Below are 19,280 nucleotides of genomic sequence, written 5' to 3' on the forward strand. Positions count from 1 at the left end.
TTAGATGCATGTCGACATGCATCTGATGAAATGGGTCTTTGCCCACGAAAGCTTATGCTCCAATAAATTGGTTAGTCTATAAGTAAATCACAGACATTAGAGAAGAAAAAATTCTGAACAGATCAGTTAATCCTACATCCCTAATTATTTAGGTTAGAATAACTACTGAACACAGAATTCAATATACAAGAACTACTGCAATCTTTAAACAGTGCAAGGCATACCAGAAAGCCTAAAAGCTGTGGTACACTATTTAGGTAAAATATAATTATTAAAATAGTCCCTACAGATAATTATAAATATACCAAGCTGAGGTTCAGTTGTTTTCTAATATGGCACAGAATAGACAAACACCATTGTATTTTCTCATACTTTTTTTTTTTAATAATTACATACTGCACTGGATTTTTAAAATCCCCTTCCACAGCAGACATGTGCAATATGTTTCAGGACTGTTTTTTCAGTAATGTCCCAATAACAAAAAAATGACTAAGCACATTCCAGCAAATTGCAATGTTTGTAAGTTATAAAATGATCCTATAATCCTTTTAAAGTCCACATCAGCTTGCTGTACCCAGAAGGAGTTAATCTACCCACAGTACATTACAGTCCATAATAATTGGAAGTGATTGGGCAAAGTGCTGAAACCAGGAGGAAATTTGTTGCATTATTCTCTATAAACGACAAGCCACGCTCATTAATTGAAAAATGAATGTCAACTGGCATTAACTGGCATCCGTAAACTGAAATGGAAAAATGACCATGGCACACGCTGTGCTGTAAACAATATATCAGTGAAGCTGCAACAGGTAAAAAAAAATCTCATTCAAAACCAGTCCTAGACTGTTACTGGCAAGCTCCCAAGTCTAGGGCTTTTAATGAGGCTTCTGCATCAAAATAAGTGAAACCACATGGAATTTTAATTGTTCTTATTTTAAATACAAAACACACAAGAGCAGCATGGTCTTCGGTAAAGAAAGTATATACTAGCCTACTGCTTTAGTGTGGAGATTGACATTTTAAATGACTACGTTTCTGTTCCAAATTTATATTTCATGGATGATTTGCATGCCAAACTACATTTATGCAGAATTTAGCTAGTAAATTTTAAAACTGTTCACCTAAACTTTTTGAGATGTAAATGCTTTGCATAAAGAGCTAAACTTTGATTTGATTTTTCTTTTATGTGGTTAACTAGAAGATTTACCTGGTGTTGCTCCTCTGGTCCTTAACTCAAGTTTTGTTTTTCTTCATTTAAATCATTACTCTGGGGTGGGGCAAGGGATGAAGGGTTCAGTATGCAGACTGCCCAGGAGAGAGGACCACCCCAGCCTTCACTCCTTGCAGCAGCTGGGGCCCAGGTAAGAAGCATCCATGGCCGCTGCAGCAGGCACAGCCGGGGGAGGATTTATGTTCCTCGGCTCGGGGACAGACAGGCATACAGACAAACAGACACACACACAAACTCTGAAATAAACAGTAGATAGCTATCTCTTTCTCCACCATGCCCCCCCTGCTGGCCTAGTGGATCCCCATCTTTGCCCCCTGTGGTCTTTCTGCAGAGTAACTATCCCTCGTATCAGACCCCTCCTTTTCCATTTTATGAGAAACAATCCAGTTCCAGGCACATCCCATTGTCCTGTCACAACCAAACCCTGACCTTGCTTTAAGTTATAAGAGGAAGCTGTATACCAAATGTGGTGGTCCTAGCTGTTACCATTTAGGAGGAGATCTTCAATGGACAGACGAATACACAGGCAGACAGATGTACAAACTCTCTCAAATATATAGTAGATTAAGCTCCCTAAAATGGTCATATCATAGAAGGCAGAAATTGTATTAGAGATGTAGATTTACATTTCATGTCCTTGCAACAGCAGTGGAGGTGATGCAGTTTTCACTAAATAAGAGTAGCTTAGGTAAAGCTTTCAGTCCTTTAATAGGCTATAGGTTGCATATGGCACTAATGTGAAAGTGACACTTTGTGAGACTGGGAGGCCTCACATTCAAACTATTTTTACCACTGTTAAATCAGAAAAATCAGTGTAAATTTTTAATTGTGGAATGAGACCAGGTGAGGGGGTTGTGGGAGGGTGGAGGTATTTCAAGACACATACTTTACTGTGCTTTCAAATTATTATCTCTCATTCATCATCATTACTTATGTGCATGCCATTTCATAGCACAAATGCAAATAAAGGGATTCCATGCCCACAAAAGCTTACTGTCTAAGGTCCCAGTCCTGCAAACAGTTATGTACTTGCTTAAACTTACACACAGAAAGTGGTTGCAAAAAATAAATAAATACTTAAAACTGTACAAATTTCATATCTACCTTTGAATTTAACTTGCACCAATGTAAATTAGGAGCAGCTCCATTCAAGACAGTAGAGTTACACTAATGTGAGAGCATCATAAACACTAACAGATTCTGACTCAGTATCTCAAGCAGTTGGAGAAACTGTACAATAATCGTACATTTCCTGATATGTATCAGACCTCTTCACAGTATAAAGGGAGCAACATGATAGTTTTCCAAAATAATAGCTTTGTTTCTGGGTGGTTTAGCTTTAGGCTGTTGTGTGTAGTTAGAAACTAAAGAATTTGAAGTAGACAAACAGTGTTTGCTCTAAAGGTACAGTAGAAGCTTTGACTTGCAAACATCTTAGGAATGGAGGTTGTTCATAACTCTGAATGTAAGTAACTTTGACCAAAACGCTAGGGTTGTTTTAAAAAATTCACAACTGAACATTGACTGAATACAACTTTGAAACTTTAATATGTAAAAGAAAAAATTTTGCTTTTAACTAACTTAATTTAAATGAAACAAGCATAGGAACAGTTTCCTTATCTGGTCCATTTTTTTAAACTTTCCCTTTTTTTAGTAGATTATGTTTAACATGGTGCTTGCCTTTGCTTTATTGTTGTTGTGGTCTCTGCTGATTGTGTACACTTGAACCTCTTTAATCCAGCAACCCTGGGAAATGGGATATGCTGGATTAAGGAATTTTTGTGGCCCATGGAGGGTGCTGGGACAGGATCTGGGAGAGAGGGAAAGCGGGATGGTCTACGAGGGGGATGGGGATGGGGATGGGGCATTTACCTGGCACCCTGCTCTCAGGGGCACACATGGCTCCGTGTACCATGCCACTCCCAGGAACCACCTCCTGCCACTACAGAAGTTGTGGGGGAGGGAAAGAACTCTTGTGTAAAACAGTTCTTGCACAAAAAGCCTGTAGTGTAGACATAGCCCTGGAGTATGGAGGTTGAAGTGTACTTCTGATTTGAAATGAAGTGCATGGTGACCAGGCAGATCAGAACTCTAAGGTTCTGTTGTACAAGCTATATACGTATGTGTGTGTATGGGGGGGGGGGGAGGGGTTAGTAGACAGGCAATGGATAGGAAGTCATTCACCTCTAGGTCACTGATTAAACTCCTGATCAGGTGGTAGTAATCAAACAATGATCACACCTAGAAACGGCCCCACACTAGAACTTTTAATCCAGCTTTTCTCCCTCACTCTCAGTCAGACCTCGTGATTTAACCCTATGGCTAACCCAGTTCTGAACATTGCTGTTTGGTACATTTCTAATCACCACTCGGCAGCATTTGACTGGCTTATGTCAAATGAGCTAGTCGTCTTGGTGCAGTTTCTCATAGTGAGGTGTTGAAATCATAAAAACCACCAAGCCAGCTGATGGCAGTTTTAACAGAATGTTTGCAGGGCAGGTTTGAGGTGCATTGTTGTCATGGTGTAGGAAAGCACTGCTGCTTTCTCATGGGCAGCATATGCCGTGGATAAGCAGGTATTCAGTGTTCAGTGCAGACATCTGGCACCTGACAGGAGCCCTAAATTCCCTCTATAATACCATAGATTTAGTGGCATTGGGAGAGGAGATGGGTTAACCTCATGGGTCATGAAGTTTTGCAAAGCTGCTAAGTTCACAAACAAAGGAGCATAGGACCAAACCAGTTTTAGCTCATGAACACTTTCCCTGCAATTTAAACCAGTGTTCCCTCTGTGCGTGTGTGTGTGTGTGCATGCACACACACACACAGCCTCTAAAGGTATTCTGGCAAAATTAAGTGCCCTAGACTGTGCTGTAGTTTTTCATTAGATTTTTTTCTCTGTCCTCCCCCCCATTTTCATTCTGCCAGCTCTCTGACTTCCACTATTCCTAATTCTGCTCCTTCTCCTCCAGTTTCCTAAGCAGACCACCCAACCTATTTTAACCTCCGAGTTCCAAGGGTACTTTCAAACCCCGGATGTTTGGAGTGGATTGGAAATTGAGCTGAATGAGTTCACCCATTCCTGCTTCATGTCAGAGACAAATGTATTGTAGACTGTTACCATCGAGAGCATTGGAGTAAGCACATGCTGTGGGGTCTTATAGACATCCATATGGAAGAAACGCTATAGGCAGGCAGCTTCTGTGAATAAGGAGTTTAGGGCTTTCAACTTAACATGCACTGTGCAGAAAATTAAAACACTCGGACTTCCTAGCAGGTTGGTGGCTCACCTTGTTTTAAAGCTCTTGAAATCCAACCAATAGCCTTTTTCAGAGATGAAAACCCTGTCCACTGGAGATATATTGTGTGATAAGTGGAGTAGGGGCATAGTTATCCCTGGTTTAACTCTTGTTGATGGTAATGGCATGATTAACTCAGTGTGGCCAACCCTTGTGATTTTATTGTAAGTCTAGGGATAGTTACTTGTTTTTTCTTAAAACCCCAGCTTCTGAAGGCAAGTGCTCACAGGAGACTTAGCTGTCTTTTAAAACAAAAGGTTTCTAGCCCTCCTGGTTGCAGAGGAAAGCCTGAAAAGGTGACCCAAGTGCACCCTCTATGCTCAGAAACCAGAAGGCAAATACAATATAACTCAGCATTTATTATTTTTTAAAGTCTCGGGGGAGAGGTCTGAGAAAGTGTTTTTTCAGTACTTGCCATTGTCAATACCACTGACACCATTCTCATCAGTGGAGTTACCCTAGGAATGCTTTTGGTCCAGCATTTGTACAAGACAGGCCTATGATTTTGTTCCTTGCAATGTATTATTTGATATGATGTGCTGTTCTTTTGGGGACCAAAGTAAGTGGGTTTTCTTTTCTTTTTAAAATCACTTTATTATAAAAAATTATATTTACAGAATTTCCCCCCGTTTTTTGTTATAATTTTTAGGTGCTTCGGAGTTGGGGCCATTTTCAGATCCCAGGCAGTTCACGAGCATTTCATCCCTCACTGAAAGCCGCTTCTCCAACCCACGAATGCACTATCCAGCTACCTTTACCTATACACCGCCCGTCACCTCAGGCATGTCACTGGGTATGTCAGCAACCACTCACTACCACACCTACTTACCACCACCCTACCCAGGCTCTTCCCAAAACCAAAGTGGACCATTCCAGACCAGCAGCACTCCCTATCTCTACTATGGCACTTCATCAGGATCATACCAGTTCCCCATGGTGCCGGGAGGAGACCGCTCGCCTTCCAGAATGCTTCCTCCCTGCACCACCACATCAAACGGAAGCACACTATTAAATCCTAACTTGCCTAACCAGAATGATGGGGTGGAGGCTGATGGAAGCCACAGCAGCTCCCCAACTGTTTTGAATTCTAGTGGCAGAATGGATGAGTCCGTGTGGAGGCCATATTGAAATTTCCTCCGTGTAGCCCAATCTCCGTGAGCCAAAAACAAATGGTCGACAAACTACAAAGTGCCTGTTCTTAAAATAGATTTTCTGTTATGTGCAACTGCTTAGATGAGATGGTAATAGCCCTAAATAACACAAGAGTGACCAACCAAGCACAATCCATGTTTCAGATTATGTGGATCAAATCACATATTTTTCTTGGAAATATTTTACACCTTGTTTTATATTTAAAATATATTTTTTACAAACAAAAAAATCCATTTTTTTGTCTAGACTGTTTTAATAAATAGTGAGTTCGTTTGCCAATAAGGAGAAAACGGACTCCCCCCGTTATCAGGAAAAACATGGTGAAGCAAGACAAAGGTTGTGCTCCATTTTATTTTTTAAAAACCTTGAACTCCAGATACAGTTGCAATCATACAATGTATGGGGACCCTGTTCACTCACATAGTGCAATTCAACTGGCTTGTATTGGTGCACATGAAACGGACAGCACAGACCAAATTGCTTCCATTTTGCAATAGTACGTTCAGATCATGGTAGCTGTTCAAAATTTCTATCCAAGCCTTATTGCACATAAAAGTTTGAACTTTTCAGTTCATGGCTTTTTTGGGGGGGAGGGAGGTACTTAAAAAGAATGAGTCTTCAAGGTACCAATCTGAATAGACAGTCTTGGGGTTTCCTCTTTCTTTTTCTATAATTATTTTTGCCTTTGTCCCATTAACCAAAATCCCCTCAACCCTCCAAAATTAAAGCAAAATCTTATTACTTATGCAAAAAATAAAAATGGCAATATATGAATCTCGAGCCAGAATGGTATAGGTAGTACTTGTGTTTGGCTGTGTTTGTTTTTTGTTTTTTGTTTTAAGTTATAAATGTGTGAAATTTGAAGTTATTTGCTAACATAAATCATCATATAACTTATAAAATATTTCTTTAAATTATTTAATGACATTTGGACCCTTTAAATGTCTCTTAATGTAATGCTGTGTTGACTTCGGTCTCTAAAAGTGGGTTGTTTAAAAAAATATTAAATTTCTTCAAGGGTATGAACGTCAGACCTGTACCTGAACTCTGAAAAACAGTTCCAGTGCTAACTGGTTACAACACAATTAACCCGCCCACCCATGCCAAAATGCATCCATATCAAATTAGTTTGGATGTAGCTTTTTGTTAAAAATAACCTATGAAGGAAATATTGTGTTTAATATGTTATTAGCTATCTGGTTGCCTTCAACACAGTCTTTGCCTTTCAAAAAGCTGAGCTGGTTGGAAAACAGGAAGGAAAAATGAGAGCTTTATTTTTTTCTTTTCTCCCTGTTTTTTTCATCCACATTTGAAAAATATTTCATTCAAAATGTCAATTTTGACAACAGGTTTCTAATTTTGAAACACTGTCAAAATTTTTGCCGCATCTCAAAATTCATAGACATTTCAACTAACAGCTGTTTAGAAAAGGGATAAGGAGAGAAATTGTGATATAATCCCATCAATGTTTTTTCTCTGAGATTTCAGCCAGCTGTATATTATAAATCAGTTTATGAAATAAAAACTAAAAGTAGCTAGCCTCTTGACTGGATGTAGTCACAATTCACTAGCATCAAATGCTAGAGTGATAAGGATTCTTTTTTGTTTACTTTTAAATAGCTATGGCAGTTGTCATGTTGCAGAGATAAGCACAAGGGAAAAACTGCTCTGCAGACCAATGCTCTGCCAGTACAGCATTCAGCAATACTCAGATCTTCACACTTAATACTGAAGATGAAAGTCACCTTAAAGCCCATTCCTGGCTATTAAGCATGGTACACTAATACAGGGATATGAAATTATACCCAATACCATTCATCAACAGAGGTATTCAAATTTTGCCAATCAAGGGCTGCATTGGTAAGTTCTCAGGAGTCGGATCCTGACCCAAAGCCCTTGTAAGTTAGTGGCAATCTTTCTGTTGATTTCAATGGGCTTTGGGTTCAGTCTCCTACTGTATATATTCCTCTCTGATTCAGCAATCCATCCATATTTAGCAGAACACTTCATCATGTGCTCAAGTCCCACTGAAGACAATGGAAATGAGGCATGCGCCTAAAGTTAAGCATGTACTTAAGTGTTTTGCTGAATCATGGCCATAGAGTGGATCAGGTTGCAGCCACCCTGGTGTTTAATAAGTGCAGCCTGTTTGGTTCTATACTCCCAGCATGCAGTGCTCTCTGTTGGTCCAACTAGCCTTAATTGCGTCCAGTAAACAGTATCCTCCTTGGGCTGAAATTCTGTTGAAAATGAGGATGTAACCCTCATACTAAATCAACGATGGTCCTCCAGTATAATAATTTATTTGTACAATACACACATTGTCATCCTCAGTTAATGACTTAGCCAGTCAACTTACAGGGATTTAACATCATCATGGTACATTCCTCACAATTTGGTGTGATTACTTGCTCTTAAAAAACAAAAAGTCTTTGCCTTCTAAAGGTTGTATACTAAGTATGCTTAAATAAGTAACTTTTCTAATACTTAGTTTTTCCTTCAAAGATGGAAGCTGTAATTGATTCTATTTATTGTTTGTTTGTGGTAGCTTGAAGCATGCCACTGTCCATTTATTTGTAACTATAAAATACGTTTGCGAATTTCAGCAGCACTTAAAAAGCCAGTGTCTGGTTACACATTTCAGTTTTGTGTTTTGTTTAGTAAGCAAAAGAAAAAAAATGTACTGCCAGTGCAAGCTGTTTCCTATTTAATAAAAGGTACTATATTTGTACATTATTTGTTATTGCTGAGAAGGGCTTTTTTAAGATTTACTGTATGCATATTAAGTAATTTTTAAGGATGCTTTTGTGTTGAAATGTTGTTAGAGTGGCTGCAGGCAGCAACCCCGAATTTTTTTTCCCCTTAAAGATTTTGTAGAACAATTCAAGCACTTCATTTCATTTCTGGATAAATCTACCATAGACCTGATTTCTGTTTTGCTCAGTACTTACATCTGTTTGTGTCACCACATTGTTAAACTTGACCATTAGGGACAGAATTGCAAAGAGCTTAAGCATGCAATTATGCAATACAAAATGCATGCTGAATTTGTGCACTTATGCTGTGGCAGGCTGTATAGACACAGCCCACCTTCCAGCCCAGGTCTACAGACTTGGGATTAGGGTACTCATACTAAAAATAGATGCCTACACATTGCAGTTGGGCTCTAAAGTTCACCCCCCTTTTTAGGCTTTAAGCACAAATGTCACAAGCACCCACCCCCGACCCAGAGTCCGTTGACCAGGCTTTGCAGAAGGGGGTTTGATGCCATAGTTTGTGTAGATATAGTCTCAGCTGCCAGAATCACACAGGCAAATGGCAAATTCTGCTCATGTAAGCAGACAAATACCAAGAAGGAGATTTCAAAAGCACCCAAGGATTTAGGCGCACAAGTCCCTTTGACTTTAAATGGACATGTGCACCTAAATCCCTTTGGCATTTTTAAGAAATCTCCTATATTTGTATTGGTGATTAGGAGTAACTGCACAAACACATCAGTGGACAATTGCATGTCTGAGCTTCTGGAAAATGCTTCCAGGTGCATTTGGAAATGTTGGTTCAGGATTTCAGGTAACTATGCGTTATGGAGTTAATCATAGAATGTCCTTTACATTATGATTATTCTGAGGATTATTTCCTCAGTGGCACAAGAGTCCTTTTCCTCGAGGAGTAGAAGGGTGAGTGCAGTTCATGGATTTTAAAAGAAAGAATTGTCTTTATTAATCTCCAGCTCTCTCAGATTTTACCAAAGATGTACTTACATCAGAACAGGTGTGATGTCCTTTATGCAAAACAGAGCGATAAATCCAGCTGTTCATACCCATGTAAGTAGGCCTACTGAAGTCAATGGGACCACATGTGTTGAAGCTGGATTTGATCTAAAATGTGACATTTATAGATTATTTTACCAGATCAGCTGCTGTGTACTTCTTAGTCTTGAACTTCCTGACAGCAGCCTCCCAAGCAAAGATTTAGTGGTCTCAAAGATGCCATTTTGAGTGGGGAAACTTTTGCACTGTCATACTTATTGGAATACGGCTCTGTCTTGATTACTGGAGCCTGCCATGGAATCCAGGTGACATGATGTGCCAGGATTCAGACCGACAATAAGCCATGAACTAAAGCAATAATTGTAACCTACATCAGCTATGAGTACAAGATCAAAGAAGCCCGATTCTCTGAACCCCTGAATTTCTTACTGTTTTTTAATATGATGCATTTCATTTTAACATTTTCTGAGAACTTTTTTAGATGTTTGTTTACTTCCAGGTTTACAGGTACTCTTTGCTTTTTAAGAGAAATGCAATACTTTTAAGTATATCAGCCAAAACCATACTTTTACAGTAACTTTGTTTTAGGTAATACAAGTGACATTCCTTTTTGTTGTTGTTGATAATTATGTTTTACCAGTCTTGAATTTCTGCTGGAACAAAACATTTGTAGCATTTCTTGTAAATACAAGCTTTAATTGTTTTATTTTTTCAAATGCGGTTGCCCATGGTTTGCTTTTCATGCACATATTGTACAAACACATTCTGCTTTGTGCCACAGACAGTGATTGTGGGATGAGTTTACTTTAAGTTCAAAGGGACTATTTGTATTGTATGTTGCAACTGTAAATTGAATTGTTTGGCATTTTCTCATGGTTGTAATATTAATTTGAAGTTTGAATTTCATTTTCAATAAAATGGCTTTTTTTTGTTAATGTTCCTCATTGCTTCTTCTCCTCTGGCTGTCTCTTTAATTATCCAAGTAATACACATGAACAGTCAAGGACTAGATAGAGCTGATATGCCATGGGTTACTATATAAAAAATTAATGGGTTGTTCCTTCATTCTCTGCAGAATGTAAGCTTTCATCTAAACATCAAGATAAGTTTCCAATCTGGGGGGCTGCAAAGAAAACCTTCCAGATCTGACCCTGAAAGTACTGTTTTCCCGAGCCTGAATTTATAGACAGAATTTTAACACAATTTCTCAGAAGGATGTGAACTGATTGATTCATTTTAATGGAGTGATCACTCTGAAACCGAATGGTGAATTTTAGCAGAAACAGCCAATTCATGTGGCAGAGTGAGCAGAGAATGGGATTTGGGGTAGAACTTGAAGGGATTTTGGCACTCTCACCTCTACTTGATTCCTGCACCTGGTCTAACTTGTGGGGAGGAGTTCTGAGAGAAGTTAACTTTTCCTCTTCTCTCCATGGCACCAGCAGTGGGAGAGCAACTTGACGTAGGAGCTGCTGCATTGCCACAGGACCATGTGGAGTATGGAGGAAGAGAACATATAGCTGTTTGCATTGATTGCATCTAAGGGCAGGTCTACGTTGCGGGGACAAGTCAGTCTATGCAACACAATTTGAGTAAAGTTAGAAAACTCAAATTTTACTAACTTTGCGTTTTCTAACATTACTCACATTGATGTAGCTTAAATCTATTTACCCAGGTTCCACACCACAATGGGTTGACAGAAAAAACCCCATCATCTATTCCCCTTACTCTTCTCATTCTGGTGGAGTACTGGAGTTGACAAGAAAGTGATTGGCAGTTGATCTATCATGTCTATACTAGACGCGATAAATTGAGCCTCACTGGATTGCTCACTGCCTCCTCAAGGGGCCTGTAGTGAAGAGTATCCCTGGTGGCGCATTCCCACAGAATTCTTTAGCCTCACTGTATCAGCTTGCATTATTTTTTAATCTTGTGGATTAAAAAACTACTTTGCCCCACCTTCCCATGGTGCTGGGGGGGAAGGGGGGTTCCTGGGCAGAAAGGGTGGGGCTGAGGGCTTGTCCCCCTCAATCCTACCTTCACCCACTGCCCATGAACTAGAGGCTAACATTTGTTTGTAAAAAGTATGTTGGACAATTTCAAATAACAAATAAACGTGTTAAAAACTTGTGAGCTGTTCAGATGATTTGTGAGAAAGAGTCCAGGAAATAAAAGGTCTGCATGAAGAGTTTGAGCAGCTCAACTCCGCACCTTGAAGGAAACAGCCCTTAGCACATCATGAATGTAGAGGGAAAATCTGTGCTCAAAGAAATATAGCATACAAGGTCCATTCTTGTTGGCACACAATCGTTATAAATCTCTCTCCATGGCTGTAGAATCTGAACAGGGCTTATCTCCCAAATCCCACTAGCTCTTTTCGGTAGGTATGTGGCCCCCATTCACTGTGTTATCTGAGTCCCTCACAAGCTTCAATTTTTTTTCTGCCTCACAGCACTCTCTGGCTACGTCTAGACTGGCATGATTTTCCACAAGTGCTTTTAACGGAAAAGTTTTCCATTAAGAGCATTTGCAGAAAAGAGCATCTAGATTGGCACGGACACGTTTCCGCAAAAGCACTTTTTGCGGAAAAGTGTCCGTGGCCAATCTAGACGCGCTTTTGCACAAAGAAGCCCCGATCGCCATTTTCGCAATCGGGGCTTTTTTGCGGAAAACAAATCTGAGCTGTCTACACTGGCCCTTTTACGCAAAAGTATTGCGCAAAAGGGACTTTTGCCTGAACGGGAGCAGCATAGTATTTCCGCGAAAAGCACTGATTTCTTACAGTAGGAAGTCAGTGCTTTTGCGGAAATTCAAGTGGCCAGTGTAGACAGCTGGCAAGTTTTTCCGGAAAAGTGGCTGATTTTCCAGAAAAACTGGCTAGTCTAGACACAGCCTCTGTGAACACGGAGTTGTTATCCCCATTCAACAGATAAGTGCAGAGAGCTGCTTCTTGCCCAGGTTTCTTTATTGAAATGGGTCTGTTGGCTGGATCATTAGCTTCCTTGGGCCGGGCTGGGCAGTGGGACATGAAGCTGATCCATTCTTCCCATGCAGAGAGTTTACCACCTGTATTCTTTTTGGGTGTCTAACCTGAGGCCCTTTAAAAGGTCCCAATTTTCAGAAGGCAAGTGGCTCAGCTCTTAAAAAAACCCCACCCAACCACTAATTCCCTCCCTTTCGGCATCCACCCCTTGCTCCCACAATCAAATCAGCACCAAAAATCACTAGCCACTTGCAGATTTAGGTTAAAATAACTTGCCTCCAAAACATCTTTCCCCGAATTGTTAATGATCCCCAAATAATGGAAAGAATTTGATACTGTTTTCACCATTAGTGCTGGGGGATTATTTGCACTTCACATAGGCTGGGTAGTGAATCTTGACCGACTGGATTTGTTTTCTGGGTCTCACATACAATCACAAAGCTGTTGCATTTAGGTGTCTAGTCCTGCATGGAACTATTTAGTTAAAAAAAAAAAACGTTATCAGTTTAATTATATTTTTGAGACATTGTAAGGTTGAGTGTCATGAACCTGGGGTGTGGAGTTGGGAAGTCAGAGCTTTGCCCCTGCTTCCTCAGCTTTACTCTGTGCCTCAGTTTCCCCAAATGTAAAATAGAGAGATTAACACTGCTTTACTTCTCAGGCTTGTCTGAGGCTTAGTTAATATTTACTGAGTGCTTTCAACATGCTATTTGTTATTTTTAATTTCCCTTTTTATTGCAAGTTTGGTGTTTGGACCCAAGCCACTTGTCAGTATCTCTTTAAACAGTGTGCTTCTAAACCACATGTTTACAGAAAGTTCACCAAGTTTGCAAATTGCTGAGCTGGCCAATAACAATGCAGACATAAGGCCAAATTCTGTTCTGTCAACAGATTAATGTTGGATTTACAAAAGTGTAGCTCAGAGCAGGATACAATTTGGTCTACACTTAGGGTACGTCTAGACTACATGCCTCTGGCGACAGAGGCATGTAGATTAGGCTACCCGACAGAGTAAAATGAAGCGGCGATTTAAATAATCGCCGCTTCATTTAAATTTACATGGCTGCCGCGTTGAGCCGACAAACAGCTGATCAGCTGTTTGTCGGCTCAGCGCGATAGTCTGGACGCTCCCCTGCCGACATCAAAGGGAGTTGTCGACAACCCAGGTATGCCTCATCCCATTACTCTGTCGGGTAGCCTAATCTACATGCCTCTGTCGCCAGAGGCATGTAGTCTAGACGTACCCTTACTGAACATAATTCTCAACTTCTTCGCAAACAGAAAGAATAATCAATTTACAGAAGAAAAGTTGATAGAATGACCCAACGTGTGGGAAAAAGTAAAATAAAATGTAACACTGGCATTATGTAGTAACTTGTCAGGTTGTCTATGGTTAACCAGTCTGGATTCCAATTGTCATTATACCTACGTCCGCAGGGACTCAGCTGATATCCCTCAGTAGCGTAAGGTTTTATTACTCCACCAGTTTTTTTTTTTAGTCAGAATTTTTCTTTGGACTTCAACAGTGATTTTTTTAAGGGACGGCACCATGTGGCTCTTTGGGTGGGGGTGAGGGTGGGGGCGGGAGAAGATTCTTACAGACACAAAGTAGGAAGGTGCCCAAATTCCATAAAAAGTCAATGGGAATTGAGTGCCACACTCATTTATGGCTTTGAAGCTGTCCCCCTTCATTTGTAGTCCTACAAAGTCTGGCATTTGTGCACTTAAACACACACACACACACACACACACACACACACACACACACACACACACACGGCTGGCTTTAGGAAGTGCGGGGCCCAATTAGAACAATTTCAATGGGTCTCCGCAGCAATTTTGGTTGAACAACAACAACAACAAAACCCAGTACAAAATCCCCCACCAACACACACACACAGACACACACACACACAGACACACACACACAGAGCGCAGGAAAACCCTGTACTAAACTCACACCTCCTGCCGCACAGGCGGCCGACACACTCCTTCTCCTGGGCCAGCAGGGGCAGCAGATTTGTATAATTTTTGGTGGTGCCCCATTAGCCACACCCCCCTGTCCCTGTTAACCATGCCCAGACCTCTATTAGCAACACTTCCTGACCCCCGTTGACCAGGCCTCTGGAGGGTGACATGCTCAGGGCAAGAAGGACACATGACCAGAAGTAAAAGGTGTCATCTCACCCCTCTCAAGGGACTTTTCCCACCATCCTCCTACCAACAGGGATTAGTTTGGCCCCCCACCAAACTCCCCTCATGCAACTATCCTGCAATTGCAGTAACCCAATGTGTGTGACATTAACTTGGGGGCAGAGAGGCTGGGGGAAGTGTTTCCTCTAAGGCTATGTCTACACTCACGGCTTCTTGCGCAAGTACAGCCGTTCTTGCGCAAGAAACCACAGAGCAGCCACACTGCCCACCTGCTCTCACACAAGGAAATTTACAGTATGGCGTGGTAAGAAAGGGTGGCTCGTGAAAGAGCTATACTCTTTTCTAACAGGAGTAGGCTCTCTTGCGCAAGAGGACAGTGTGGATCCTTGGCAGGGATTTCTTGCGCAAGAAACCCCTATGGCTAAAATGGCCATTGGACTTTCTTGCGCAAGAACCCTTGTGCAAGATGTTCTTGCGCAAGAAGCTTCCAGTGTAGACACAGCCTAAGAGTTTCCTCCCATGAGCAGAATATGTTATGTGTTGTGCACCTGTACTGAGTTCATGTGGCTTGTTTGGATGTGCCACTGTGGCACCCAAGTTATTAATAAACATTTTATAAACCTTTACCTTTTCTCTCTTCTGCCATGTCTCCTCCCCTTGCTTCATCAGCTCCCCTGGTGCCTGCTGCCCTCCAACTCCTCACCCTCCTCTGCTGTCCTGACTCCTGCCCATCTCACTGCCCTCAGCCCTCCTGCAACCGGCCTCCCCCTCCACCAGCCCTTCTCTCCTCCCTGTGCCCACTCCTCCAGTAGACCCACTCTGATCATGTAAGCTACCACTCCTAATCCCTTCTTCTAACACCTCCCTCTACACACCTGCCCTGCCTCTATCCTCTGGTGCTGGTTTCTCCCCTGCAGGTGTCTGCCCTTCTGCTTCACCCCAGTGTGGAAGCAGGCTCTTTGCTGGCCAGGCCTCTCGCGGTGCGTATTGCCATCCAAGCAAAAGGTCAAGTTCCCCTTGATGAAAACCCTTACACTATGTAACTTAAAGGTCAGCGACGAACGGGAACCAAAACCAGACCCAAAAAGTTCATGTAAAGTTTGTGCTGGTTGTGCTGACTGTGCCATGTCCGATAAGGCAGAAAAGGAAAAACAGGAAACCATCTCACCCCCTTACTCCTGTCACTTCACAGACAGGGTCTGCTAGCCTATCACAAAAAGTGAACAAAAAGCTCTCTCTATAAAACAGCTACCCCTCCTATATCAAATTGAGGAAACCCGAATAAACATTGGATGGCAGAATATGAGCCAGGTCCGAGGACTGATCACCCTAGAGCCACCTCTCGCTCACCGAACCAAACGAGTTCCTGTAGAGCGTTACGTATACCAAATATAACGAATACCAAATATGTTGTTGTTGTAGTTTGTGTATCTGTTAAATGTAAGTATTGTTATCTGAAATTGTTTAGAGGTATTGTTAAGTAGTAGTGTTAAAAGTTTTAGATAAATGATTACTCTTATAAGTAAGACTGATGTAAATGTAACTGTTAATAATCCCTAGTCCCTTGTTAACAACTATTGGGATTTAGAGAAACCTCAAGGAATTTTCTTTACTGTATTGCATTTTGCTTATTGGACATTCTAATAATTATTTGGTGCCTATGTATGTAAGAAATTGATAAAATAATAATTTATACATAGAAGCACTTTAATAAAAGTTTAAAAGATATTTGGTAATAGTTTGCCTGTTTCTGCGCCTCCCTGGGACTAGCCACATTTCCGAACCTTTTACTTTAAACCACACCCAGAATCCCCTGGCACCTGCACCTTCCCTTACCCCTGCGCCCTCCTGGTGCCTCCCCCTCCCCTTACTGCCCCTGCCCCCTTTGCCCTCTTTTTCCCTGATACCTACCCCTCACCACTCTCTGTCCCCATTCCCCTCCTGCCCCTCTGTGCCCTCACACATGACTTTTCCCATGCCCACACATCCTTTCAAGCCTTCTCCCAGCACCTCTCCTGCCCCTTTCTAGCCCCCAATGCCCTTCCTCTCTCCTCTCCTCTCCCAGCATCACTTTGTCCCCCCTCCCACTGACACCTCCCCTCCTGCCCTTTTCCTCATTGTCTGCACTTGGCTCCCTGGCATTTGTCTCTCCTCCACACTGTCCCTTGGTGCCTTCCCCTGTCTTCCCCCTCCCCCTCTGCACAAGCCCCTTCCCCCTCCCCTCTCTGCACAAACCCCTTCCTCTCCCACCCCTTCCCCCTAGTTTTCCCCCTCCCTTACCTTCTGCCTTCCACTTTGTGGGGCCGGAGTCTGCACTTGGGCCCCAGACTCTGAACCCAGAGCTAGTCCAAGCAGCACCATGTGGTGCCGAGCAGTTTTAAAGTCCCGGGCTGTGAGTCACGTCACACCCGGGCGTTTCCCCACTCACCTGCAAACGCTGCGCACGGCAGCAGCAGCACAGCACATGCTGGTGAAGGGGATCCGCATTGAGAGCTGTGCATGGCAGAGACGATCCGGGGCTGAGGGGGATGCTCTGGGGCTGGGTTGGGAGGATGCGCGGGGGGCCCGGCAGGAGCCAGGGACCACTCCAGGGACCACTCCAGGCAGAGCCAGGGAAGAGACCCAGCTTCAAATATTGGTGGATCAGGGCCCCCGGCTCTGAATATTAACTCACCGCCCATGGCGCGCTGGCACACTTCTGCGTTCAGGGCACAGGGCCCCTTTAGGCGCGGGACCCGATTCTGGGAAATTGGGCGAATCGGCTTAAGGCCGGCCCTGCAAACACACGCATACCCCCTTCCCCAAAATTCTGTTCAGTCCCCTTGCTCCTCCTCTCCCTCACCAGTGGTTTTCCTTTTCTTGTCTGCGATGGTAAAAAAAACCACCCCAAAAAGACAAACAAATAAAAGAACCCCCTAAAACCTCACCAAACATAAAAACAGGTCCTCAGCGTCCTGATCTCATCCTATTGCATCCAGCTACTGCAAGATTAATTTCTCTGTGCAGCTTGTCTCAAAAACAGAATGATCCTGACTCCAAATTCTAGGAAATCAGGCACACAATGTCAAGCAAAGGAAACGTCAGGGAATATGAAAGGCAAGGAATGGGCTCTGTCCATTGAGGGCAAAGTGGAAAGAGAATAATTCAAGCAGGTCTCTGGAATCTTGAAAGGTCTTTGTCTTTTTATTGCCAGTGGTGGTGATCTTCTAACTGAGCAGGGATGTTCTTATTTTTAACACTAGGCAGACCAGATGCTAAATTCTACCGTGCAACAAACTGGATAAGTGAGAAGGGGAACAGCTGATTTCTGTTAAGATGAACACCAGGAGATTAAGCTAAGACGTATGAGAAATCTTCAGAGGCCTTTGCTTTGCAAACCCGTTTGGCAGCAAGATCACAGAATCAGGATTGGAAATCCACTTTGTGCTTCTGCTTCCATCCCTGTTCAAAGTCGTTGCCGTGTGCATTACATTACACTCAGGAGACATGTTCAATTCTCAGCTCTTCGGCAGACTCTCTGGAAAACATTGTGTGCTTCAGTTCCTTCATTGGCACCACTGGTACCACGGTACCTGTCTGAGGGTATGTCTAGACTACACCTCTCTGTCAACAGAGGGATATAGATTAGGCACGTCAAAATTGCTAATGAGGCAGGGATTTAAATATCCCACACTTCATTAGCATAAACATGACTGCCACTTTTTTTCAAAATGGAGCTTTTTCGAAGAAAAAAAACGGCAGTCTAGATGCGGCTCTGTCGAAAATAAACCCTTTTTCAAAGGATCCCGTATTCCTCAAAAAATGAGGTTTACAGGATCTTTCAAAAAAAGATTTATTTTCCACAGGTCTGCATCTAGACTGCTGTTTTTTTCCGAAAAAGCTCAGTTTTGAAAAAAAGTGGTGGCCATTTTCATGCTAATGAAGCACGGGATATTTAAATCCCTGCTTCATTAGCAATTTCGACGTGCCTAATCTACATCTCTCTGTTGACAGAGAGGTGTAGTCTAGACACAGCCTGATAGAGGGGTGAGGGGATGACAGTAAAACCACTGATGATTTCAATGTGCTCTTGCATGCTTGTATGGAAAGGGCTAGAGAACCAGCTGACCTAGGTTTGGAAAAAGCTGAGCTGGGTTTGTGTGCCTTACAATTATGCTCTCAGAGGGGTTGCTGTGTTAGACTGCAACTTTAAAAACACTGGGTAGTCCTGTGGCACCTTAGGGTATGTCTACACTACCCCGCTAGTTTGAACTAGGAGGGTAATGTAGGCATACCGCACTTGCAAATGAAGCCCGGGATTTGAATTTCCCGGGCTTCATTTGCATAAGCGGGGCTCCGCCATTTTTAAAACCCTGCTCATTCGAACCCTGTGCCGCGTGGCTACACGGGGCACGAACTAGGTAGTTCGAACTAGGCTTCCTCATGGAATGAGGCGTAACGGTAGTTCGAACTAGGAAGCCTAGTTCGAACTACCTAGTTCGTGCCCTGTGTAGCCGCGCGGCACAGGGTTCGAATGAGCGGGGTTTTAAAAATGGCGGAGCCCCGCTTATGCAAATGAAGCCCGGGAAATTCAAATCCCGGGCTTCATTTGCAAGTGCGGTATGCCTACATTACCCTCCTAGTTCGAACTAGGAGGGTAGTGTAGACATACCCTTAGAGACTAACAAAATATATAAGATTGTGACCTTTCA

General features: G+C 42.5%; 1 protein-coding gene across 3 annotated transcripts in view; it reads left to right on the top strand.

Moving 5' to 3' along the window:
* The window catches only part of RUNX2 (RUNX family transcription factor 2), a 213,988-nt gene extending 203,601 nt beyond the window's left edge, over nt 1-10,387 (top strand). For all 3 annotated transcript variants that reach the window (XM_075923375.2, XM_075923376.2, XM_075923377.2), the window contains one exon: nt 5,180-10,387. In XM_075923375.2, coding sequence (XP_075779490.1) covers nt 5,180-5,658 — 479 coding nt within the window. In that variant the 3' untranslated portion in view covers nt 5,659-10,387. The remainder of the gene's footprint in view (nt 1-5,179) is intronic.
* The last annotated feature ends 8,893 nt before the right edge of the window (nt 10,388-19,280 follow it).

The sequence above is a fragment of the Pelodiscus sinensis genome, chromosome 3 (genome assembly GCF_052426305.1).
Source record: "Pelodiscus sinensis isolate ZL-2025 chromosome 3, ASM5242630v1, whole genome shotgun sequence".
Classification (NCBI taxonomy): domain Eukaryota; kingdom Metazoa; phylum Chordata; order Testudines; family Trionychidae; genus Pelodiscus; species Pelodiscus sinensis.